Source organism: Amblyomma mixtum, chromosome 3 (genome assembly GCF_055824585.1).
Source record: "Amblyomma mixtum isolate Tamu chromosome 3, ASM5582458v1, whole genome shotgun sequence".
In the NCBI taxonomy this organism is placed as follows: Eukaryota; Metazoa; Arthropoda; class Arachnida; order Ixodida; family Ixodidae; genus Amblyomma; species Amblyomma mixtum.
The window spans coordinates 165,756,260-165,783,673 of NC_143014.1; the positions used below are offsets into that span (position 1 = coordinate 165,756,260).

At 47.0% G+C, this 27,414-nt stretch overlaps 1 protein-coding gene across 3 annotated transcripts in view; it reads right to left on the reverse strand.

The window, feature by feature from the left end:
* LOC149352608 (complement receptor type 2-like) overlaps nucleotides 1–27,414 on the reverse strand; it is a 353,632-nt gene that overhangs the window by 306,188 nt on the left and 20,030 nt on the right. For 2 of the 3 annotated variants that reach the window (XM_089581794.1, XM_089581793.1), the window contains 2 exons: nucleotides 11,670–11,866; nucleotides 8,637–8,810 (listed from right to left, as the gene is read on the reverse strand). In XM_089581794.1, the coding sequence (XP_089437920.1) occupies nucleotides 8,637–8,810; nucleotides 11,670–11,866 (371 nt within the window). The remainder of the gene's footprint in view (nucleotides 1–8,636; nucleotides 8,811–11,669; nucleotides 11,867–27,414) is intronic. The other variant, XM_089581797.1, reaches the window with a different exon arrangement.

The following is a 27,414-nucleotide window of genomic DNA, read 5'->3' on the forward strand; positions in this document are numbered from 1 at the left end:
GTGCACGTTAAAGAACCCCAGGTGGTCGAAATTTCCGGAGCCCTCCACTACGGCGTCTCTCATAGCCTTAGTCGCTTTGGGACGTTAAACCCCATAAACCAAAACCAACCAAACCATTAAATACGTTATCTGCCGCTGCCGAGAGAGGGCGCTCGCCAGAGCGGGGTAAAACGGCGGGGGGGGGGGGGGGGGTTGCAGCTGCGCTCCTCTCAGTGCGCTATGTCGAATGATGTGTACAAGGCGAGGCTGGAACGATCTGCTGCGGCCAAGCGACGGCGCCGCGCCGAAGAAACAGACGAAGTTTAGCAGAGTGGTTTGTTGGGCGAGTTGGTTTGCCATATTGAAATATACCTGCGCTTAAAAGACCTGCGCTTATGTGTGTGTGTCTCTATCTTTCAGTCCGTGTCTTTTAAGCGCAGGTATATTTCAAAACAGACGAAGAACGGGAAGAACGGCTAGCTAAACAACGTGCGTATTCAGCAGCCTAGCGAGCGCGCCGGTCAACATCGCTTGATGCGGGTGCATCTACAAGTGCAGGGCCAAGTTTAATGAGTGGTGTTTATCTTTCCTCATATCTTTCAACTCTCTTCTATCTGCACGTGGCAGCGGTGGTGGCTCGGCTGGAGCCAGTAGGCAGGCCCGTGCACTTTCGTTTTCATCCTTCTCTCAGTCGCAACCAACCAACCGTCGGCGCAGAGCGGCGGTAGACACGGCGGATGCGGGCTGAAGAAACGGATGAAGTTGCTTTCGCAATTTCCGGGCTTAACCAAGCTGAGCCTCTGCCAATTTTTTTTTTTAATGTGAAAGAATTACATGGCAATGTTGACTCTGGAAATGTCCTCAAAACGTGTCGCCCGAAGTTGGTCCCCTGTGACGTCACTAGAAATGTGACGTCATAAAAAATAAAAATGAGAAAAGAAAATTGGGGTATAGCTGGGAATTGAAATCGGCTGCCGGCAAGCGAGAAGACGTGAGAGGTTGACGGAAAACTTAGTGTGTCATCACACCGAAGTGTTGACGACACACTCGCGAGTTGAGTCACAAGCGCAAAACCGCGTCCGTAGAAGCGCCGACGTTTGTCTGAGCAACAGACATCGCACATGCCAAAGAAATCCCAGCGATATCATCACTGGTTGGCCTCAATGTGGTGGCAGTATTCCCGAAAACATTCACCAAAAATTTGAGCAACCGTTCGTCGTACAGTATTCCGGGTGCTGTCGCAGCCTTACTCTTTGCATGTAGTTACATGTTTTAGTCAAGTTCGAGGCTAGCTTTCGACAGGGGTTCGGAGCAATAACACATGCACCATCAATTGCTTGCTTTCTGAGACTACATTTCCCCTTAAGTCGCGGTTGAAGTGTCCACCGAGATGTCGAGATGTGAAGTTGGAGGCTAGCTGGCGACAGGGTTTCGGACCGATAACATACGCTCCTTCAGTTGCATGCTATAATGCGCGGTTGAGGCGTCCACCGAGAGGTCGAAATGTCAGAGCTACTGCGCCCTTTCATTTCCTCAGAACGAAAAATTTGAATTGAAAGTTAAAATTGGTTTTTGAAGAAAGCCACTACAGTAAATGTCTCACATATCTCGGTGGACACCCGAACCGCGCCGTGAGGGAAGGGATAAAGGAGGGAATGAAAGAAGAAAGGAAGAGGTGCCGTAGTGTAGGTCTCCGGAATAATTTCGACCAACTGGGGATCTTCAGCGTGCGCTGACATCGCACAGCACACGGGCGCCTTTCGCGTTTCGCCTCCACCGAAACACGCTCGTCGCATTTCCTCCAAGTAGGCAGACTTCAGTGCTCTCAAATTTTTTTTTTTCGTATTTGAGAGTGGGGAGGGATCTCAGGTGCTTCAAATGCCCTTTGTGTACTCTTGCTTTTAAATGAAGCTCACATGTTTTCAAAAAGCGCCAAAGGATCACAGTCGCTTCAGTGTATGTAGAGATGGGCTCTTAATGTTTGTTTGTGCCCTTATTGTTTGTGCCCCGCCGCGGTGGCTCAGTGGTTACGGCGCTCGGCTGCTGACCCGAAAGATGCGGGTTCGATCCCGGCCGCGGCAGCTGAATTTCTTGAAGGCGAAATTCTAGAGGCCCGTGTGCTGTGCGATGTCAGTGCACGTTAAAGAACACCAGGTGGTCGAAATTTCCGGAGCCCTTCACTATGGCGTCTCTCATAGCCTCAGTCGCTTTGAGACGTTAAACCCCAATAAACAAACAACAAACTTATTGTTTGTGCTCGTTGTGACACTGTTTCATCAATCTACCATCATGGAATTTCTGTTCTCGCTGGGCCTACGCGCCACTTTTGCGAAAGGTTACTAGCCTGCCATGACCACGGCGCGAGCATAGGTCTCGTGGCGGAGCGGCGGCAAACTTGCGCGATGTTAATGTTAGCCTTTGGTTTCCTCTTCTGGTTGCTGAAAAAGGTAGCCTGAAAATGATCAGGGTAGTCTGGTTACGTTTGGCAAAAAAGGTATAACCTTACGGACGAACCGAAACGTATATGCATTATGTATAAGTTTTAATGTAGGAATGCATTATTTGTCTGTATTTTGACTCTCTGGCTTCGGCGCAATTATGTCCGTCCGTGAACGGATCGACACCTCACCTGCTAATGCTCACGTGAATGACAGTCGAGAACTTGCTTTCATTTATAAACTATAATAGTACACCCTAAAAGATAGCACAGCCTCAAAAAGAGCGAAAAGACTACAGTGCTGTCTTTAGGGGCTATTTACTTGACATAACTTTCCTAATGAGTGCAATGCCTCGTTGAGCATTCAGAGCTTCCTGCGCAAATCCAATACGGGTACAAGGAGTTCAATGATGGCTCTACTTCCATCGGTTGTATAATGTAGCGCAGATATATTTATTTTTATTTATTTATTTATCGTCATAACAGGTAAACCTTCAATACACAAAGCTGAGCGGATCCATAACCAAAGGCTGGTACCGGATCCATACACAAGAATGTGAAAAATTGGTGGTGGCTTAGCTTGGTTAAGCCTGGTAATTACGAAGCAATACGCGGATTCTGCTATTGTACCGCTGTTGCTTCCTCTTTGCATTCTGCCGAAGTGTCTTGCGTGCTTGAGGCGGCATCTCTCAAGCCTCACGAGAGGCCGAACCAGAGTCGGTGCCTACCGCCTCGCACTGCGACGGCTCGAGCCGGGCCCCGTTTTTACACAGATGGTGTGACGTCACTCCTAGCGCGGCGCCCCTGGTGAGAGGAGCGGGAGTTAGGCCGCCGCACCGTGCCTACCGCTTCGCATCGCGACGGCGTGAGATGGGGCCCCGTTTTTACACAGATGGTGTGACGTCACACCAGACGTCATGCTAAAGGTCAACCGTGCCTACCACCGCCTCGCGTTTTGGCGGGCTGAGGTGGTAGCTAAAGTAGTATTGCTTCGCAATAAAAGTGAGGCGGAAGAAGGCTGGAAGATGGATATTGTCCCCTGTGAAACTGCATCTTTCGCAAAATATCTTCGCAGCCGATTCCGCTGAACGAGAGTAAAGAGAGACCATTCTGAGCGGCGGGAAGAGAGTATATACCTCAGCAAAGGCTCTCAGTAAGTACCATTCAGAGAAGGCATGTACTTGCGTACATAATTTGCAGTAGCGGCGGTTTCCTAAATGTCGCAGTTTCAGCGAGACAATTACACCTCTAACGCTAAATGAAAATGCTATGTGCCCTCCGGGGATGGCATTCACGTTGTCGTTGTCGTAAGAGAGCGACCTTACAAGGAAAAACGTTCCGCCGAAACTGCCAATGCTTCGGTTAAAAAAATAACATTTCCACTAAATGCCTATAAATATTCCCTGTTCGCCGCAAAACAGGCGTCCAAATACATCCTATTGCAGTTCTCTAACGGCGTGCATTGTTGGCCCGAGCATAAGTGAAGCGACGCTGGATTTTTAGCACAATTATTTTGTACCAGGATGCTATTGATATTTTACGGAGTGAAAACCTCCAGCCTACTCTATGAAATTGCTTCTGAATTGAAATTTGCTTCGATGTGAAATTTGGTCTCGATTATTTCATCGTTGATTAAGCGGTGCAAACTTACAGGGCAGCGATCTGTAAGTTACCGGCCAGTTGGAACACCGAAGTCTGCAAAATGTACGTAGGAAGCAGTTCCGAGACTCAAACTGCAGGGTTTATAATCAATAGCAATACATCTCGGCCTTCTGGCGTCGCGAGAGCCCCGCGACTGGAGACACATTCACAGATATGCCTTCGGTGGCGACACCCCTGAAATACTTAGGTCTTTGTAAAACTAGCGTGACAGCCAGCGAGGAACAAACCGACATTTTGCATGAAAGAGTGGAAAAAGTCAGAACGCGGGATTTTTCTTTTTTTTTCGGGGGGGGGGGGGGGGCGAAGTGTTGTGTGCAATTCTTTTTTTTATTATCAAACTATGCTCTGTGCTTATGTGCTTACTGTGTTGCATTGTTCCTGGCTTGATGTGGATATAATATTTATAGGGGGTTTTATGTGGCAAAGAAGAAGCCGGGCGAACCTAATCCGATGATTTGTTGATTGAATAATTTGTAAACTGTACACTTTTCGTTCGAAATCTAAAAGCCCCTCTGTTACGTGAAGTCGTGAAGCTAAAATTAAAGAGACTGTTGTCGGACATTGTTATATCTTACGAGTGCCTTCGGGTGGCGGTACAGGGATACTTAAAAGAAGACGTAGTTGACTGTGATTTCCTATGTGCTAGGTTTCCTGATGAGCATTTAGGAGGGGCAAACCGAAGAACACTGCTTGTCAGCATTGTCCTGCCTGCTCCCTTGTACCGAACTTTTTATACAGGGTGTTTCACCTAAGACTTTACACAATCTTCAAAAATAGGTTTTTGAGTTAGAATAGCGCTTTTTTCGGCATAGCATTGTCAGCGGTGTAGTAAATCAGAATACAGCTAAGGCGTGCTAACTAGCGGGCTGGTTAATTAGTATTGAATAGTTAACTTTTTAACTATTACAACTTGGTTCCTTAATTACTGAAAGGCGTGTAGCCCACAGCAAGTAATATGAATATCAGTTTTTAGATTTTCGACAACACGGTAACTTTCGGGGCTGTGGATGAACAAATTTTGGCAACATCGCGCCAAAATACACGCACTTTCGAGAAACTTGCAGGCAAAGCAAACTGTCCAGTGCGCGCAACTCATCTAAATATCCAAAATTTGTTAGGCCAGAGCACCGAGGGTAAGTGTGTTTTCAAAATACTAAAAATTCGTATAGATATTACTTAAAGCGGGCTACAGCTTCTCAATAGTTAAGGACCGTAACAGTAATAGTTAAAACGTTAACTATTCAATTTTAGGTAACCAGCCTGCTAGTAACACGTCTTAACCGTATTCTGATGAGATACACCGTTCACATTGTTATGCCGCAAATGCACTATGCTAACTAAAGAAGCCTACTTCTAAAGATTGCTAAAATCTTAGGTGAATCAATGTGCCGCCGGGGTGGCTCAGTGGTTATCGTGCTCGGCTGCTGACCCGAAAGACGCGGGTTCCATCCCTGCCGCGTCGGTCGAATTTCGATGGAGGCGAAATTCTAGAGGCCCGAGTACTGTGCGACATCAGCGCACGGTGAAGACCCCAGTTGGTCGAAATTTCCGAAGCCCTTCACTACGGTGTACCTCATAGCCTAAGTCGCTATGGGCCGTTAAACTCCCATGATTCAAAATCTTAGGTGCAACGCGCTGTATATCGAGGAATGTAAGAGACGTTCTAAAGCATGGAAATTGAGCAAAATAAATCCTTCTTTATTTGGCTGCATACAGTAGAACACGTCTTCCTGGACTGCTCGGAAGGCATGTTCTTCTGAGACACCCTGTAAACGACTTTAAAAAGGACTTACCGCTAGACTTTCACAGTATTAGGTTTCTACCGATAGAACGAAGATGACGTCGCCTTTGACGCGATAATGCTTCTGGATCCGGAAAGCATCTCTCGCGGGCGCATGGCTGCACACCATGCTGACGTTGTTGCCCGGTAGTACCGGGAGAATTTCTTCAAGTCGGCGGGTAGATTCCTTGAGACACAAACGCCCTTAAAAACCCACACCAGAGTGACTAGATTAAAGCAAACCCCTCGTACATTTAATGCGCGGGAGCTTTTTTTTTTTAGTATTTATAAACTTTCCACACTGTTTCTATAATATATGGTTTCAGGTTTTTGTTAGCTGTGACATGTCAAATCAGGCAGTAAAGAAAAAAAAGCGATATTCAAAGGCAACGTGTTCGGCCCCCAGCGCAAAATTTCTGCTGTTAGATTCACCGCACGGCTGCAGGTTTTTTTCTCCGTTTTTTTTTTACCTTTCGTAGTTGACGGAGTATATCCACTCCTGCAGGCGATGTGTGCCGCCTTCAGGGTAGAATGAGTGCTTAGATTGTGGAAAAACGAGTGAAATATGGGACCGTGATTTACTCCACCAAAAGGCGTTCCTAGCGCCCCTCTACACGACCACGCACAACACAATCAGCAGCTGTAGTTGCCTTAGTAGGAGGATAGGTTATCTATGTTATTTTTGCGAACTTGGAAGAAGAATTAGGTGCAGCATCAGCTAGCCTCTATAGCGATGCATGGGCTGCTATGGGAGATCCCTTGAGAAGAAGAGCAAAAGGAAGGCATGGTAACTTTCGCGCGAAACCCTCTGCCTCTCCTTGCGTTGCGTGTATGCACGGGAACAAAGCAGGGCGCTGCATCCATGTGTAGGGCCACCACATGCACCAGCGTTTGGAAAACCAAGAGGTGGCCAGCTTTACCCTTCACAACGATCGTGGCTGCTCTGCAGAACTGGCGTGTCGCTCAGCTGGCCGCCGCTAATTCACCAGGCCTCGCGGGGCCCCTTCTGTAAATGTGGACAACTCTCCACACATGCATTCCATGCATTGTACTAGTCCAGGGGTAGCATGAATTAGCCTGCAATGTTTTTGTCCGCCAACCCGTGCACGAACGGACAACACATTTGGGTACTAGAACGCCTGTGTCCTAATAAGCGTACACTCTATAGCCACTTATGCACATAGCTGCGCAGGATTCAGGTCAGGATAGACGGGAACGAATAACAGAAATAAGTGTGGCGGATCAACCTAATTGGTGCAAGTATGGCATGTATCTTTCAAAGTGACATGTATTTCTCAAAGCGCGAAAACAACACGGCCGAAGAAAGAACAGACAGGGGCGAACACTTCGTGTTGTTTTAGCACTTTGTAAAAAAAAAAAAGAGAGAGAGAGAGAGAGAGAGAGAGAGAGAGAGAGAGAGAGAAAGAAGATAGCCTTGGACGATACACGGGCTTCTATGAGAGCCTCCGTGAGAGGAGCGCAGAGAAAAAGAATGAAAAGGCACCCTACAACATGGAATGGGTTGAGATGGGTGCTCCCATCGTGCTCCGCAGTGTTGGTTCCACATGAATACAGAAGAGTGCTCGAACCAAGTGCTGCTCCCACGTGTGCGGACAGCAGCGCTTCGTACGACCATTCGTGACGCGCCTAAGCGCAAAACTGCTCATCTTGCTATCTCCCTTCTGTCACGTTCCTTCCGCAGGCTGTTTACCCATCACTATGTCAGCGCGAGCTAGCCCAAACCACCACTTTAGTGAACTCTGTTTTCACGTTTCTAACAAGCGTTTTCGTCTTGGCTATCGAAACAAGGCATGAGCCGCTCTAGGCAGTGAAGTGGCAAGAGCAGTCGCGGACGAAAGGACTATTTGAGGTATTTGTACATGTGTGCGTTTGTATCCGCTATGCACCCTGGCCAATCCCCCGCCGTGGGTGTGTGCCATTAGCCCCGAGGACATCATCATCATCATCATTTGGGGTATATCAAATGCAATCGCTTTTGGCGAATGCAGGCTTCTGTGGATGACGTTCACACAAAGTGGCGCAGCTGGACCTGATCGCCCCACCACTCAGCTCAGAATTATACCAGGTTCGAAAAACGACACAGCAGTCTCAAGAAAGGAGCGCTTTCATAAGGGCTATGAAAAACGTGAACTTCATCGACATGAGGGGAAAAGGAAGCCGCTGAGCGAATCTGATTCGCTGACCTTCCAATTTAAAACCACGATGTCATTACTGCTGCATTGCGAATGATTCAATTTTCTTGGCTGCGATGGGGTTAGAATCATTTCGCACCCTCGCTTTAGCCCCTCTCAAAGAAAATTGAAAACATCGATCCGTTATGCCTAAAGTACACCTCGTCGTTTATACAGCGGTCACTGGGTTGCATTAAGCGCGCACGTCGGCGGTGAGAAGTCGCTCCGCCATTGCTATTGATGTATGAATGCTGAGCGATTTCTGCAGCTGCGTGTCGGCGCCATTTCTCACCGACACGGGCGTAAGGTAACGCAATAAGGTCCTCTATACAGCACTCCTCTGAACCACTCCCAAAACTCAACATCTCTCTCTCTCGCACAGCGCTGCTGCTCAGTAAAATCGGGAGCCGTGGGTATGCCGAGAAAGCTCACGCTGCGAAGAACATGGTATATTTCCCCAACTACAGAAAACATTGTTACTGTGGCAGATCAAAAGAACAAGTTTTAATGGAGTTTTTCAAAGAAGCGCTAAGTGATCTTGGAACAAGAATCTCGTGTTTCTGGCCGGATAAGATTGCCCACCTACCTTCACAACGCGGATATTCGCCAGTCCAATTTCCGTCAACGCCGCAGGTTCGTGTGGTGTTGCCAACCAGCTTGAAACCATGGTTGCACGAGAACTCGGCATTCGAGCCAAACACCGTTCCCGACAAGCGCACAGTGCCGTTATCGATGTCTCTCAGGGCACCGCAATCCATGACTGCAGCAGAGAGCGTAGCTCGGGTGTTAATTAGTGTAGCAGTAATGAAACACACATTTCACTCGCCAAAAAAAGGGCAGCCTATGTAATAAACTCTCTAGTGGTTACAGGGGCAACCACAAGATGAAATGGCTTGGGCAGGATTATGTACAGTGCACAGTTTAAAAATGTACGCACTTTTTTCTCGGGCATTTGACTTGGGATGGATTACCAAAACAAGTAATAATAAATTATAGAATTAGGCAATAAAACTGATAAACTTTAAGAAGAATAAAAAGGAGAGGAATGTTTCTCTCGGAGAACGGTCCTATTTGACACAGCGTCTCATATCGTCCTTGAGTCTTGTGCCTGATCCTCTCACAGGCTAACACTTAGGACTGGTTTAAAGGCAGTACCGTGAGAGGCCGCTTGGTGCAACGCAGCCGAGAGAGGAGAGAAAAGGTACATGAACACAGTGCTGCCATCAGTCAGGTGGTTATTACGCCCGGATGTAACGCGTACAACGATGCCCAAGAAAAGCAAATCAGATGTTAGCATGAAATAATAAATAAAACAAAAACAGGCACCATCACTAAGAATACTCATTCAAATGTCTCTCCACCCTCTAGACAACCTGGCGTATTATGTATTACAAGCATCGGCCGACGGTGGGCTCACATAACCGATTTTTACGTTGAGGAATTCTGCGAGTTTCGGCTTCCCTTAGTGCAGTCTTGCTTTTAAATAGAGGTCATGCCTTTCCGAAAAACCGGCAATCGCAATCGCGGCAGTATATGCAGAGCTGACCTCTTACTGTTTGTGCTCGTTATTGTATTGTTCTATCAATTTTAACATGCATGATTAGGCCGCTCGGGAGATGTACAGTGGAGGGCAAAGTTTCGAGATCTGAATTGCGTGTTCCGTGAGCGAAGCCGATAGCTCTATTTATTAGCCGCCGGCTGGAGCCGAGACTTGTGCAGGAAACCACCAGTGTGGTCGCAAGCCGCCAGCTAATAATGGAGCTATCGGCTTCGTTTACGGAGCATGCTGTCCAAAGAGTTTTTTCTCCAACTGCAGTTCTTGCGAAGAGGCAGTGAATCTGACATAGCAAAGGTTTTTTCCTCTTCTTGACCAGTGGATTCGAGAAGGGTGGCTACAAGTAGCTGTGTAACTTGTGGACCCGGCTGACGTACCCACGGAGCCCCAGACATTTCACTTCCACGTACTCAAATTTTCCAGTCCTTTAAGGTAGAAGAAATTTCCCACAATTATGTAGGACAACATGAAATTTGTTAGCAAAAATACTCACGAGTTCATCCACCTGTTTTGTTTTTTTTTTCTTTTCTAAGCCATAGAATCGGCGAGCGAAATAAAGGAGAGAGATAGCTAGCGGAAGCTCGGTCTGAAATTCCATAATTGCCTATGTTTTTATATCCTTTCCTCTTCTTGGCGAGAGCGCCAAAGAAAGGAGGGAGCAAGAGACGGCCGAACTATTATGTCGAACGAACGAATAAGTGATCGAGGTCACCGCGGTCCTGGTTAAGCAAGTCAAACTAAAAACACAGAACTTGGGGACTCCCTGCATAGAGTTACAGCATATGCCACTCACTCTCTTGCTCTTTATCATGCTAGGGCAGGAGGCCGCTCTGTTTTTCGGCAGCAGCCGTTGCTCGGCGCAACGCTGGAAGTGGTGCTTGTTGAATTTGGTGTTTTTGTGCAATAGCGCTGGCTTCATCGCGAACAGAATAATATAGCTGTGACTAAGCGAGCCTTTCATTAGAAAATCATTTGTTGTACTCTAAGAAATTTACAACAAAGGAGACAAACTCATAATTTAAAAAGAAAGACGGAAATGTAATATCGCTGCAGCGTTGGTGAAGTACCACTTATACGCCTGTTGAATGTATGCCAATATTCTGCTGCTAGCAGAGTGGACGTAACGAAACACGTAGTTCTACATCCGCTTTCATGCGGCCTCCAAACTACAAATGTTCTTCTTTTCCCTCCCACTGCTCGCTTTGACAGCCACAGCAGCAGTCAGCGCCCAAAACTGGCCAGCAGCTCAGGACACTTACTCCATGTTCTTAGTACCCTCTCACATCGGACTCACTGTTAACATTGGAGAGGATTATCTTGCGCAAGGTGCATCGTCACAGCATGCAGCAGTGAACGTTCCGAAAGACGCCAAACTCATGTGGGTGGCGAACCTTCACACCTGCCGTAGTTATTTTGCAAGAGGCATCCTGCGAGAAAAAGCCGCTCTCCTGCTAAGGCTGTGCGCGGGCCAAGGCTACATGTCAAAGTGGTCGCAGAAGATTCGTCATGCCCTGTCACCTCTGTGCTCGAATTGTGGTGCGGGGGTGGAGGTACAGCTTTTCTTGCAATTCTGTCGACTAATTCTGTCGACTATTTCAGTCAGCGAACCAAGCCTTGCTGCGCAACCTGAGAGGATGAGGAACGCGATTAGACAGTGTCGTTTTTGTGTTGAAAGCGTGGTAAGCGAGCTCTTTCTGAAGTCTTGAGAGTGCACTGGCCTTTTTAGACCAGTGGTAAATCAATTAATCTATTTTGTCACCGCGAGTCACAGGTAGAGCAGCTGGCATAGAGCTATCAAAATGCTAACAGTAGCTATGCGTTAACTAACACCTCCTCCGCAACCATCATCACGTGTAACCGTACACAAAACCAGGTTTCTTTCGCAAGAACACTCTCTGTTTCTGCAGAAGATAGTATATAGTGTTTACCGTTATTTTAACCACACTAGCGATTTAATCAGCCGTATGTGGGTCTTACCACCATGAAGCAACTATCACGACACCATTGCACGCCGTGAGGGTGCTACAGGGCAAAGGGTTCTCCGTCTCTGGTGGTTATACTCACTGCGGCACTCGGGCTTCCGTGCATTCCACTGGGCGTTATATTGGCAATACAGAATGGGCGCTCCCTCCAACTTGTAGCCCCTGTTGCACTCGTAGCGCACGCGGCTTGGGTACACGAACTGGGAGTCCAACCGGCGGCCATTCTGGACGTCTCCCGGACTGTCACACGACACCGCTGTGGATGTTGAAGGTGGCATACTAGAACAGGGTTAGGTTGCATTTGGGAGAGCACAACACGTCACTATTTCACCCTGTGTCTGCTGGCCATGTCACGGGTTCAAGCTGCGTTCAGTCTAACGTGACAAGAGGGCGAAATGTGTTCATGCTCCACTAACTGTATCAGCGATTTTGTCATTTCTTTTCGCCCGGGGCGTCTCCTCTAACTAATTTCAGTTCAGTCCTTTTTACATTACTACCACAAAGAGAAGCCGCTCACGGGAGACGGCTGCTGCATGCAGTTTGAGATGCTCCAGCAGTAGTCAAACGGATCATCGGCTTCGTTTACACAGGCTGAGAGAAATAAACTGATATTTTTCAAACAATTCAGTTATTCAATTTTTGCAGTTATCAGATTTTCTCATGAGTGTATTCATCTTCATAATGCTGTATCCGCGCTGTTCCTTTCTGGCAGATGAAATGCTGTATCAGCAAGTGTTCGCGCCGGATGGCGCATGCTTTACCAGATTTATCATCCCTGAGAAAGCATTCTTTTGTCATTTGTGGACCTTCTATTTTTAGTGAAACAGGCACAATTTCGTCATGGATGTACACACTATAGGACGCATTCTTCATCAAGATTCAGTGGCTAAACTCATTGCAATAGATATTGATAGTAAAACTTCTTCATGGATTTATTCATCCTTACATATTCGGAAGCAATGTGTCTCCATCACTGAATGTATTTCAGATGACCATGATCTCCTCTCAGGAGGTGCCACAAAGGTGAGCCCTTAATCTTTTGTTCCTGATCTATATAAATGACTTATTTTTCTGCGTCGACCCACCAGGTAGCGTCAGACTTTTCGCAGATGATTGTGTAAACAAAGCTACAAACACAAGAGAGGACAAAATCAAGCCTAATGAGTCGCTAAACTCTATTCACGCGGGGTGTTTAAAGTGGAGGATGAAACTGAACGCGGCCAAAACTAAGTGGATTACATTTACCAAAAAAAAAATTTAAAATTTTTGTACTCTTTAGACAGAACTGGAATAATGAAATGCGATCAAATTATTTGGGCGGAATAATCACTAATAACTTAAGCTAGCATCCTCATATGGCAACCATTTGTCACAAGGCAGATGTTAAACTATGCTTTCTCCGGAGAAAGTTGCGTTGAGCTCAAATTCCATGCTTATAGAACACTTGTTAGGCAAACATTATAATATGCTGATTTAATCTGCAGTCCACATCAGAAATGCCTTGTTAACATGATAGAGCGTATTCAGAATTTATCACTGCGTTTCATATCCACATTTAACTCTCGCCGGTCCAGCGTTACTAAGCTGCAAAACAGGGCCAGCCCACATACGCTGGAACAGCGCAAATCAATTCCTAGGCTGAGGTTCACACATGAGCTTTATCATGGCCATTTCAAATTATACCGACCAGTTTTTCTTCACGAACGATTCGGACGTTCTGCACGTACTAACCAAAGTCACATTAATTCAGATGAACATTCTATGCTCCCTTGTGCGATCGCCCTTTGGAATAGTTCAAATCAAATCAAAGCACATCAAATCTTTATTTACATCATCCAGATGTTAGGGGCGCAGGCAAGAAGATCTCTCTGGAGCTTGATTGACCGTCAACGCCCCCGTACAAGGTTTCAAGAATTGTTTAATTACATATATTACATATACATATATGTTGTATATGCAACATATATGTTTGGTTTGGTTTATTCGGGTTTAACGTCTCAAAGCAACTTAGGCTATGAGGGACGCCGTAGTGAAGGTCTCCAGAAATTTCGACCACCTGGGGTTCTTTAACGTGCACTGACATCGTACAGTACACGGGCCTCTAGAATTTCGCCTCCATCAAAATTCCGCCGCCGCGGCCGGGATCGAACCCGCGTCTTTCGGGCCAGAAGTCGAGCGCCGTATCCACTCAGCCACCGCGGCGGGCGCAACATATATGCATATGCAACATATACAACATATTACATATACAAGAAAACAATTGCGTTTGAGGAAAAAAATAAGCGAGACACAACTGATAGGAAAAATAAATAATAAAAAACAGGCAAAACGGCAAAAGCAAAAAGATGCAAAATAAAGGTTTGAAGGACTAACACAAGGCATTTAGCAATGATGGCAAGTGATAGCTGACCATTTGACGTTCATAATTAGTTCGCGTTTGGGGAACGAAAAATTCATCGTGGTTTCTTATGGCATGAGTGTGGTGTTGTCTGGGTGTTAAATCACACACAATTTCAAGAAAATTACGGTAGTTATTACTTCTCCGATATCGTTTTATTAAATTGACATTATATAGCTGGTGTATTGAAGTTATGTGGAGAGCATTAAAAAGAGCTTTAGTGGTAACGTCGCGGGGATGTTTGCAATGCTTCTTATTGCTCGATTTTTGAATGACATGTAAGCTATTTAAATTTGAGAACGTAGTAGTTTCCCATACTGTGAAACAGTAGTTTAAAATGGAAGCAAACATGGAATTATAGACAATCAAATTCACGTTTTGTGGCAGAAAATTGCGCAGTGTACTTAAGACACCAGTTATTTTTGATAATTTGTCAGCTAATTTATCAACATGTGTTGACCACGACCAATGCTTCTCAAAATATACTCCAAGGCTTTTTACGCCGGAGACAACTTCCAAAGGAACAAACCCAATCCAAAGTGAAATGTCGCTATCGCACTCTGTTTTATTTTTATGCGAAGCATACTACTTTAGCTACCACTTCAGCCCTTCACCGTGGTTATGCGCCTCCAAATCACGTGATACATGACGTCACACCACGTGACACGATGACGTCACGACAGTAGAGAAACGGGGGCCCACCTCGCGCCGTCGCTGTGGTTCTGCGCCTCCAAATCACGTGATACATGACGTCACACCACGTGACACGATGACGTCACGACAGTGGAGATACGAGGGCCCACCTCGCGCCGTCGCTGTGGTTGTGCGCCTCCAAATCATGTGATACATGACGTCACACCACGTGACACGATGACGTCACGACAGTGGAGAAACGGGGGCCCACCTCGCGCCGTCGCTGTGGTTGTGCGCCTCCAAATTACGCGACACGATGGTGCTTCGCATTCTCCAGGCTTAACCAAGTTAAGCCTCAGCCATTTTTTGGCCCAAAAGCACGGCTTTTGTTTTATTTATGCTTATAGATAGTGAGTTTACGTTAGACCAATGATTTAAAAAATTTAAACTTGTGTTTTCTTGTTCAGTCAGATTATGTGTACTGCTAGAGGTGAGAAATAGGCTTGTAACATCAGCATATATTATAAATTTTGTGTGTGGGTCAATGAGAGCGCTGTCGTTTGTGTAGATGACAAAAAGTAGAGGCCCCAATATGCTTCCCTGTGGGATTCTTGCTGAAACTGATTTTAGGTCGGATAATTTATTGTTAATTACAGCTTGTACTCGTGCTGATAGATAAGAGGTTTATATATCAAGAAAAACGCCACGGAAGCCATAGAACTCAAGTTTAGCAATCATTGTCTGATGATTAATGCAATCAAATGCCTTTGAGTAATGTACGAATATACCTGGAGTTAATTGATGCTGTTCAAAAAAATTTATGATTAGTTCTTTTTGAGTTAAAAGCGCTGTGCCAGTGGAATGGCCTAATCTATACCCATGTTGATGAGGGGCCAATAAATTATGTTTGATACATAAGCTAATGATCCATTTGTACAGCAGTTTCTCGAGGCATTTTGAAAAAATCGATAGGCTTGATGTGGGACGATAGTTAGACAAATTGTTTTTGTCGCCACTTTCAAAAATTACTGTCACCCTAGCAACTTGCATGACTTGTGGGAAAACTCCCTTCCCCTGCTGAGGCCCTAAACTGCAGTACTTTTACGCTTTTGTTGAGTGTATTCAAAACACAGAGATTTGAAGCGATTTGTTAAGTGCCATTGATGTTGATCTGTTTCACTGTCTTTTTATTTCGACCTTAGCATTTTTTCACGCAACCCATTATTTTCCTGCGCTGCTGCTTCCCAAGTCACCTTCAGGTCTATTTAGTTTCCGCTCCCATCATTGTAACGACTCCATCTTAGACCCATGTCACAAAATTCGGCGGATATTCGAAAAACATGCGCTCGCAGAAGCAATCTCGCCAGCGCACGCCGTTAAAACAGTGAAGAAGAAACCCCGGAGAGCGCCTAACCTTGTGTGTGTTGCTGCCCTCTCCACCTCGCTCGCCTGCGCGGCGCCAAAGGAACACGTCGGCGCACGTCCTCGATTATTCGAGAAGCTTTGAGTAAATTCTACTCAATGCTGACGGAGAGGGCGTAGCCTTGAGAGTGCTAAATGATGTCCTCTCCCCTTTATTCCCGCACAGGCGGCGGCACAACGCAAGAAGGATCTGGAAGGTTCCCGAAGCCACTCTCCGCGCCTGACCAATGGGGACGCGCAACTCTGGCGCGAGAATGAGGAGGAAATTCTAGGAAATTGATACTGTATGTATGTACACGCTTGCCCTGGCGTGAAGAACGAACAGACGCGAAGCGCCTATATATTCAATTAAATTCGTTTATTTTCTAGAGTGCTACAAACACAAACTCCGAATGGTCCCCTGGACTAAAAAGTGCACTAAGCAACTTGACGATGGCCCTGTGGCCACCTTACAACACAGCAGTCGTGCAGATCATCAACAAAAGAAAGGAACTGCACTCATCAAAAATCACACTGAAAATATATGGGCAATAAATCAGGTTTCAAAAGCGTACACACGAAACAAACAGTCAGGCGATAAAAAAAAAAACAAAAATCATCTGATGATATGCAAGTACACGATCGAAGAACAATTATTCAGTTTCGAGACTAAGGCACGATACAACAAATCAAGGTGACACGTAAGAGTTCAGTTGTGGCTACAGAAATAATTTTTATATTCTTGCTTAGATGGAAAAAAAACTCCTTTAGATATTTGTTTCGAAGTGATGGCCCATTATGCTCCAATGACTGAAACTTGTTTTGAATGCGGAAATAGGGAAGTAGCCAGTGAGGGGGGTTTCTAGTGAATACATTTGTTGTTCGCTGTTGTAATGTGTCAACAGTGGTAAGAAAATTTGCAGATTCAACGGAGCAGAAATAAAGCCTTATAGGGATTCAAGCGTTCGGTTGCACTACAGAGTTTGGATCTTCACCTTTATAAAGACTGCTGCTGTCATCAGCGTATATAAACCTTTTAGCTGATTGAATTAAAAGGACTATAACATTAATATAAAGATTAAATATTAGCGATCCTTAAACACTACCTTGCGGTACTCAGGTTTATAGGGGCAGCAGAGATGACTCAACATTATGTATGCAGACGCAGTGGACTCTGTCTTTCAGGTATGACCTAATTAAATTGAGAGGCCCGCCGCGTATTCCATACTGTGAAACTTACCTCACAAAACATTATGGTTGAGGGAGTCAAAGCCTTCACTCAAGCCAATGAACAGACCAAGAGTAAAAAGACCAGAATCTATATTTTGAACTATCTGTTCTTTCGGTAGAAGTAATGCCATTTCTGTCGATCGTCCCATCATATTTTCATATTGGGAGTCAGTTACTATGCTGTTTTTCTCGAAGAAGTTATTCAATCTATGAAATATAACCTTTTCAAGCCCCTTTTGAAAAATCGAAAGAATGGATATTGGCCTATAATTATTCACGACATTTATAACGCCTCCTTTGTGCCCTACAGTAATTATAGCCTTTTTCATGTCATCAGAGAAAATGCTGAGTTCGGCAGCTAAATAAAAAAACGGGGGCTAAAATAGGAGCGATATATTCTATTACAAATTTTACTGGCCTCATATGAATGTTATTGAGATCCAGCGCTTTACTGTTTACCATGCTAATAAATGCGTGGTAGACCTCCTCAGTGTCCGTGCGCTCAAGAAACAAACTGTGAGAGGGACTGACTCTTCCTGTGCTTATTATTGGTGGGCTTAAATTAGCTGCCGGGGCAATATTAGCAAAATGGCGGTTGAAATGATCTGCAAGTTGTACATCACACAACTCTACGCCATTATGAAGCATCGTTTTGGGGGCAGCAATCTTCCTTCTTCTACCAAGAATATCATTGACAATATTCCCCACTGGAGGTGGGTTCTTAATTATAGTTTCAGTGAAAAGGTTTTGTAGAACAAATGTTTTGCCTGTTTAAGCACCGCATTTAGTGGGTTTTGTACGTTCTTAAATTCCCTTAGCTTGTCTTGACAACGCCAACGCAAAAAGGCGTGATAAAGGCTGTTCTTTTCTTGATACGTTTGATGTGTGCTGAGGTCACCCAGAGTTTCTTACTTTTCCTTGATCACTTTGCAGTTTTAAGCGGGAAGTGTTTTGTTACAGATTAAAAGGAAAGTTTCAAGAAAGGCTGAATAAGCTTTGTTAGCATCTGTCTGATCGAATACAAATTTCCAGTTATACGCAGTAACGTCGTGCTTAAATGATTTCAAAGCACTTTCGGAAATAGGCTGATAGGTGAACTCACGGGCGAAATGTTTTTTTTTTGGGGGGGGGGGGGGGGGACCGGGACAGGTCATGAAAACTGGGCAATAATCGCTTATGTCGGCTGCGATTGTGCCCGCACTTCGGATATCTGTATCGAGATCAGTGATAAGAAGGTCAAGTGTTGATGAACAGGAAGGTGTAACACGTGTTGTAGTCGTAATGACATTTTTGTAACCTGCTGAGAGTACTCGAAAGTCGAAGTCGTAATTGTTTTTTCTATTCATGATATCAATGTTAGAATCACGGGCACAAGTGAAAAAATAACTATTTTGGGAAAAGTAATCCATTACGCTGTCAAAAAATGTGAAACAATCTTTCACATTACCACATGGAGGTCGCTACACAGTGCTGATGATTTCGTTACAGGTTTTTATCGTCAGCACTTCAAAACTTGCAGATATTGCGGAAAATTCGAACATTTGTTCACAATGCAATTCTGTGTCAACGTAAAGTACTAAGCCACCACCACGTCTGCCGAGGCGATTTTGAAAAAAATGCTGGTTACCTTCTAATGGAAGGATGTCAGATGCATGATTACATCATGTTTCAGATATCATAGGATTCTAAATATGAATGTAAATACTCGCAACAGTTCATCAATCTCGTCACGCTTATTGCGCATGGAACGTGCATTAAGGTGCAAAAGAGATATGTCAGACGGACTGGTTAATTTAAGATCAGCTGGATAAATAAATACTAGGTACTCCATTTTGGAAATTCTACAGCCACACGATACAGTATTTCTTTACAGAATATTGCACAAATCATACTCGTGCTCAATGTTGATGACCAGCTCATCATCCGACTTTAATGCAAAAATCTTGCCGTTCAGCGTCCAAACCGATTACCACCTATGTTTACGCTTCCTACCGACAGCTGCGCCGAGAAATTTTTTAAGGACAACGCAAAGGTATCGTTGACACAGATGGGGTCAGACTTGCCCAGATTTATGCCAGTGTTAAGAAGTCTTGCCTTCCATCCCTCCATAAGGACAGCATCTCGCTGTGCTCTGGACTTAAACTGCACAAATATGCGTTTTTCAGCATCATTTCTTGCCGGCGCTCTGTGGCACACCTCAATGCCATCCTCTGAAATGTGTTCTTTCAAGGCACTGCCGATCTGTTTGACAATGTCAACAACATTTTCCATTTCTTGCACAAATACTACTCGAATTTCAATGTTATTTCTTTGTTTTTATTCCTGGAATGTTGTTCTGCCTGTGTCATACACCCTTTAGGCTTAGGCACTTCTCCTGCAGTGCCCTGTTTTCTTTTTGAAGTGTTTGATTTTTGGTAACTGCAGCATTTAGCCTTTCTTTCAGGTCTTCGATATCCTGGTGCGCATATTTTAAGCATTGAGTTATGTTTCGCTGTTCTAACTTGAACTCGCGAATTCCATTTCATAGGTCTCTTTCAACAGTTTCTTTAAAGGTTTTCAGCGCCTGTTTTGGTTCCTCCTTTAGTTCCTCCTTCATTTGATGCAGATCCTGTATCATGACTACCTAAGTACACTGGTGCCGTATTATTAACACGAAACAGAAACAGCGACGCAGGAGAAGTGACGGCACCTGTGATAGCACTTGGCAGCAGCGACAACAATGACAACAAAAGCTTCGAAAAATTTACACGTACAGTCGCGGGTAAAAAAGATTAGCACACGAGACGGAACATCGGAGCGCCGGAATGACAACGTGTGGCGCTGCGGGCGATGAAGAGGCTGATAACGAGAGTGCCGGGCCGTTCCCATTCTACAGTATTAGGGGGGTTAAGTGGATTGCCACGGCCCAGCAAAATTTATTTTTCTTTCGCACCCTCTCTCTCTTTTTTAATACAGCCTTGCTCCCGGAGGCGACTGGTGAAGAATAGGATAGTCGTTTGTTTTTTGCTTGTTTGGCAGTTATTTTGGCGAGCAGCCTCAGCAGCGCTTCGGAAGGATGACTATGAAAGAGGAGGGAAGAATTGCCTGAAATAGGATAGTTTACTGGATGTTTCCTAAGCGATAGACCAAGCGAAGAAAAACGGTGATATCGTTCACCATGTTCGCGATGGGCGATAACAGGTGTTATAAAATAGACCCACGCCCAACAGATCTCGCCAGAAGGAAAAAAGACATGCCGCGCGTCAGCTTCTCTACAAGAGCAGAAATCCTGGCATTAGTACAGGAAGGCAGGTCCCGAAGAAGCATTGCTGCCGAGGTAGGGTGCGCAGTAGGGTCCGTAACCCGCATTGTGCGTGCCTTCCTAGAAGAAGAGAGGATTTGCGACGCGGAGCGTAGCGGACGTCCGAGAGCCCTAACTGAGGAGCAAGATAGGCTGATCATTGCCGCCGCCTTCCGCAGCCCTCATATTACCGCGGCCGAGATACAGCAGGAACTGGGCCTCCAGGGAGTCTCTTTGTGGACGATCAGGAAACGCCTTCGGTCAGCCGGACTGCATAGTCGCGTCGCTTGTCGGAGGCCACTTCTGACGGCAGATCACAAACGACTCCGTCTCGAATTTGCCACAAGCCACCTCACTTGGACTGCAGAAGATTGGAGGGCAGTCATATTCTCAGATGAATCGACTTTCTCCACGAAGTGGGACCAGCAGCGGGGCGTCTGGAGACCGGTTGGCGCGCGGTAGGTGCACGACAATCCTTTCTTATCTGTAGTAACTCGAGGGCGAGAAATTGATCTGGCCAGTGGGTATGATTAGTGCAACTTTCAAGTGAAATGCATTGTATTCTGCAGTTATTTTTATACGGTTTGATTGCTAACAGTTCATCTGGGTGGACTTCGGTTCTGCATTCTAATCTTCAACACTTAGAGTTAAGAATGAGTATGCATAAGTTAATAGAAATTGCAACCTTTACTCGATTCTAACTAAAAATTTTTGGGTAATACCTGCTCAGCTTTTTTCAGACAAATTGCACAATCTTATTTACTTTTTTGCAGGTATGACCCACAGTTCGCGCAGGCCGTCGCATCCAGCGGACGTCGCTCCATTAACGTGTGGGGTTGCATTACGCACCAAGGGCTCGGGCCACTGATCAGGGTCGAAGGAACGCTGTCTGCTGCTTCCTATGAAGTCATTATCCAAAATGACCTTCTTCCTTTTGTTTTGGATGGCCCGTTTCCTGATGGGTGCTTCCTCTTTCAGCACGACAGGAGTCCTATCCACACATGCAGGTATAACCACGTTTTAACTGAGGTTATGTCACGCCGAGATAGCGTTTGCAAAACAGACTGCATTTTCATCAGAAGTGTGAACTAAAACTGAGTAGAGTGAAGAGCGAAACGAGGCTGCGCTGATAAGCGGGTCTAACGGTATCGTTCCGCTTGCTTTATGCAGTGTTCTCTTGCGCATTTTTCACTTTCCTTACTTTCATGCAAACACGAAACGAATGCTTGCTGCATCGTGTCATTGTTCTCCTTCTTTCTCTCAGGCGGGTGCGGCAACTGCTGGAACAGCTCTGCATCCAGGAGCTGCCATGGCCTCCCAAGGGAGCAGATTTTAATATAATCGAAAATATATGGGGTTAATGAAAAAAAGCCTAGCTAAAAGGCAGCTGCACGAGTCATCGCCAGATATTCTTTGGGCGGCGGTTCAAGAGGAATGGAGCAGGCTCCAGGCTCTTCCTGACCTTGCAAGCAGCCTGTTTGACTCCTTACCTAAGCGCCTTCAAAGCGTTGTGAGGGTCGGTGGGGCCTATGCACGCCACTAGTGCGGGTTTGCTTTCACATACCGACAGCGAGCTGGCTGTCCTCCTTACTTCTTTTCATGAATTGATGGGATAGTGCTCCTGTTAATAAAATTACTACACTTTCCCAACAAAGTGACGTGTGAATTAGTTGCATTGAAAAAATAAACTCTGTCTGTTTGACAGACCTGTGTAATACTGGCTAAAAGCAGCGCTCTCATCTATTGTTCCCTCGAGTTCCCTTTGAAAAACCATCACGGACATAAAAAAACAGCAATAAAAAGGAAGCCACCTCTGCTCATGATAACCGAGCCAAAATAAATGCGGCATCCGCAGTCACGTCGGGTCGGCCCTTCAACGCTCGGGCGGTGCACGCTTGATAAAGTTTACTTCCTGCCGTCCCCCCCCTATGCTGCAAAAATGGAAACGGCCCGATATGCAGGTCTACGAACCGCAGCGCCATGTGGTGAGATATGCCAATTCTTATCCCCAGTGATCTGTGCTAATATTTTTTGCACACTACTGTACTTATGGCAAAGAGCGCAGCAAAGTGCTTAGTGCGCTGAAAGTTGTTTTCGCCGCTGCTGCCAATTGAGGGTAGACGAGAAACGGGTGCTTCTTTTCTAGTCGGCAATAGGCCACGTGGTGCAGATCAAAGGGCACAGTTGATACGCTGTGATGACACGGTATCGCTCTTCGTTGTAATCCGGGCAGTCAGTCAGTTGTTCAGGCGTGGTCACTCAGATGGCAGGAAGCACAGTCAGGTTCTAGCTCTGACGCAAGTGAACCTGCGGCAAAGAGCGCAGCAAAGTGCTTAGTCCGCTGAAAGTTGTTTTCGCCGCTGCTGCCAAGTCAGGGTACAAGAGAAACGGGTACTTCTTTTCTAGCCGGCAATATGCCACGTGGTGCAGATCAAAGGGCGCAGCTGATACGCTGTGATTACACGGTATCGCTCTTCGTTGTAATCCGGGCAGTCAGTCAGTTGTTCAGGCGTGGTCACTCAGATGGCAGGAAGCACAGCCAGGTTCGTAGCTCTGATGCAAGTGACCCTGCGGCAAAGAGCGCAGCAAAGCGTTCAGTGCCATGACAGTTGTTCTCGCCGCTTCTGCCAAGTGAGTGCAGAAGAGGAACGGGTGCTCCTTTTCTAGCCGGATTGGCAACGCGGAGCAGATCAAAGGGCACAGTTGATACGCTGTGATGACACGGTATCGCTCTTCGTTGTAATCCGGGCAGTCAGTCAGTTGTTCAGGCGTGGTCACTCAGATGGCAGGAAGCACAGCCAGGTTCGTAGCTCTGACGCAAGTGACCCTGCGGCAAAGAGCGCAGCAAAGCGTTCAGTGCCATGACAGTTGTTCTCGCCGCTTCTGCCAAGTGAGTGCAGAAGAGGAACGGGTGCTCCTTTTCTAGCCGGATTGGCAACGCGGAGCAGATCAAAGGGCACAGTTGATACGCTGTGATGACACGGTATCGCTCTTCGTTGTAATCCGGGCAGTCAATCAGTTGTCCAGGTGCGGTCACGCAGATGGCAGGAAGCACAGCCAGGTTCGTATCTCTGACGCAAGTGAGCCGGCGGCAAAGAGCACAGCAAAGCGTTCAGTGCCATGACAGTTGTTCTCGCCGCTTCTGCCAAGTGAGGGCAGAAGAGGAACGGGTGCTCCTTTTCTAGCCGGCAATAGGCAACGCGGAGCAGATCAAAGGGCACAGTTGATACGCTGTGATGACATGGTATCGCTCTTCGTTGTAATCCGGGCAGTCAATCAGTTGTCCAGGTGCGGTCACGCAGATGGCAGGAAGCACAGCCAGGTTCGTATCTCTGACGCAAATGAGCCGGCGGCAAAGAGCGCAGCAAAGCGTTCAGTGCCATGACAGTTGTTCTCGCCGCTTCTGCCAAGTGAGTGCAGAAGAGGAACGGGTGCTCCTTTTCTAGCCGGATTGGCAACGTGGTGCAGATCAAAGGGCACAGTTGATACGCTGTGATGACACGGTATCGCTCTTCGTTGTAATCCGGGCAGTCAGTCAGTTGTTCAGGCGTGGTCACTCAGATGGCAGGAAGCACAGCCAGGTTCGTAGCTCTGACGCAAGTGACCCTGCGGCAAAGAGCGCAGCAAAGCGTTCAGTGCCATGACAGTTGTTCTCGCCGCTTCTGCCAAGTGAGTGCAGAAGAGGAACGGGTGCTCCTTTTCTAGCCGGATTGGCAACGCGGAGAAGATCAAAGGGCACAGTTGATACGCTGTGATGACACGGTATCGCTCTTCGTTGTAATCCGGGCAGTCAATCAGTTGTCCAGGTGCGGTCACGCAGATGGCAGGAAGCACAGCCAGGTTCGTATCTCTGACGCAAGTGAGCCGGCGGCAAAGAGCGCAGCAAAGCGTTCAGTGCCATGACAGTTGTTCTCGCCGCTTCTGCCAAGTGAGGGCAGAAGAGGAACGGGTGCTCCTTTTCTAGCCGGCAATAGGCAACGCGGAGCAGATCAAAGGGCACAGTTGATACGCTGTGATGACACGGCATCGCTCTTCGTTGTAATCCGGGCAGTCAATCAGTTGTCCAGGTGCGGTCACGCAGATGGCAGGAAGCACAGCCAGGTTCGTAGCTCTGACGCAAGTGACCCTGCGGCAAAGAGCGCAGCAAAGCGTTCAATGCGATGACAGTTGTTTTCGCCGTTTCTGCCAAGTGAGGGCAGAAGATTAACGGGTGCTCCTTTTCTAGCCCGCAATAGGCAACACGGAGCAGATCAAAGGGCACAGTTGATACGCTGTGATGACACGGTATCGCTATTCGTTGTAATCCAGGCAGTCAATCGGTTGTCCAGGCGTGGTCACGCAGATGGCAGGAAGCACAGCCAGGTTCGTAGCTCTGACGCAAGTGAACCTGCGGCAAAGAGCGCAGCAAAGTGCTTAGTCCGATGAAAGCTGTTTTCGCCGCTGCTGCCAAGTCAGGATACACGAGAAACGGGTTCTCCTTTTCTATCCGGCAATAGGCAACGCGGAGCAGATCAAAGGGCACAGTTGATACGCTGTGATGACATGGTGTCGCTCTTCGTTGTAATCCGGGCAGTCAGTCAGTTGTTCAGGCGTGGTCACTCGGATGGCAGGAAGCACAGCCAGGTTCGTAGCTCTGACGCAAGTGAACCTGCGGCAAAGAGCGCAGCAAAGTGCTTAGTCCGCTGAAAGTTGTTTTCGCCGTTGCTGCCAATTGAGGGTAGACGAGAAACGAGTGCTCCTTTTCTAGCCGGCAATAGGCCACGTGGTGCAGATCAAAGGGCACAGTTGATACGATGTGATGACACGGTATCGCTCTTCATTGTAATCCGGGCAGTCAGTCAGTTGTTCAGGCGTGGTCACGCAGATGGCAGGAAGCACAGCCAGGTTCGTAGCTCTGACGCAAGTGAACCTGCAGCAAAGAGCGCAGAAACGTGTTTAGTGCGATTAGAGCTGTTTTCGCCGCTGCTGCCAAGTCATGGTACACGAGAAACGGGTGCTCCTTTTCTAGCCGGCAACAGGCCACGTGGTGCAGATCAAAGGGCACAGTTGATACGCTGTGATGACACGGTATCGCTCTTCGTTGTAATCCGGGCAGTCAGTCAGTTGTTCAGGTGTGGTCACTCAGATGGCAGGAAGCACAGCCAGGTTCGTAGCTCTGACGCAAGTGAACCTGCAGCAAAGAGCGCAGCAACGTGTTTAGTGCGATTACAGCTGTTTTCGCCGTTGCTGCCAATTGAGGGTAGACGAGAAACGGGTGCTCCTTTTCTAGCCGGCAATAGGCCACGTGGTGCAGATCAAAGGGCACAGTTGATACGCTGTGATGACACGGTATCGCTCTTAGTTGTAATCCGGGCAGTCAGTCAGTTGTTCAGGCGTGCTCACTCAGATGGCAGGAAGCACAGCCAGGTTCGTAGCTCTGACGCAAGTGAACCTGCAGCAAAGAGCGCAGCAAAGTGCTTAGTCCGATGAAAGTAATTGTTTTCGCCGTTGCTGCCAATTGACGGTACACGAGAAACGGGTGCTTCTTTTCTAGCCGGCAATAGGCCACGTGGTGCAGATCAAAGGGCACAGTTGATACGCTGTGATGACACGGTATCGCTCTTCGTTGTAATCCGGGCAGTCAGTCAGTTGTTCAGGCGTGGTCACGCAGATGGCAGGAAGCACAGCCAGGTTCGTAGCTCTGACGCAAGTGAACTTGCAGCAAAGAGCGCAGCAACGTGTTTAGTGCGATTACAGCGCTTTCACCGCTACTGCCAAGTCAGGGTACACGAGAAACGGGTGCTCCTTTTCTAGCCGGCAATAGGCCACGTGGTGCAGATCAAAGGGCACAGTTGATACGCTGTGATGACACGGTATCGCTCTTCGTTGTAATCCGGGCAGTCAATCAGTTGCCCACGTGCGGTCACGCAGATGGCAGGAAGCACAGCCAGGTTCGTAGCTCTGACGCAAGTGAACCTGCAGCAAAGAGCGCAGCAAAGTGCTTAGTCCGATGAAAGTTGTTTTCGCCGTTGCTGCCAATTGAGGGTAGACGAGAAACGGGTGCTTCTTTTCTAGCCGGCAATAGGCCACGTGGTGCAGATCAAAGGGGACAGTGGATACGCTGTGTGACATGGTATCGCTCTTCGTTTTAATCCGGGCAGTCAATCAGTTGCCCACGTGCGGTCACGCAGATGGCAGGAAGCACAGCCAGGTTCGTAGCTATGACGCAAGTGAACCTGCGCCAAAGAACGCAGCAAAGTGCTTAGCGCGATGAAAGCTGTTTTTCGCAACTGCTGCCAAGTGAAGGGCGTTGACCACTGTCTGTCAGCCCGGGCCGCCGTTCAAGCTTCAGAGAAGCGTGCCCGCTCCACTCTCGGGTCAACACCACTCGCCCAGCCACGGACCAGCGATACAGTGTGCGCCGGCTTGCGGACGACTCCGTCGTCTTCCTCCAGCGCAGTGACCGGTGAACAAATTGTCTCTTATTGTTTGTCTCTCTCTTGTATTAGTGGACTTTAGGTGCAAGGCTTTTTCTTGCATTGCAATCTTCCTCGAGTGTTACTTCTCATGAATTGCATTGTATTGCAAATTACTTTGTACGTGCCCGTACGAGTGATTGTGAAATCCTCTGTGTCGTCTCTCTGCTGTATAAACTTTGTTTGTGAACCTTTGGCTCCGACCCATTCTCTGGCTTGGGACAGGCGAAAGCTGGGCACCAAACGGCCACCTCCCTTGCCACTTGGTAGGTGGCTTCTGGCTCAGCTCGCCACGCTGAGTCGAGGGCATCTCCTTTGTGAACGAATCCGCAACCACCCCTCACTCTAAGTGTCTCTGGGGACGCACAACACAAGTGCACGGAAAGATGAGGACCCGAAAAGGGCCTGCAGTATTTGTAAATAATAACAA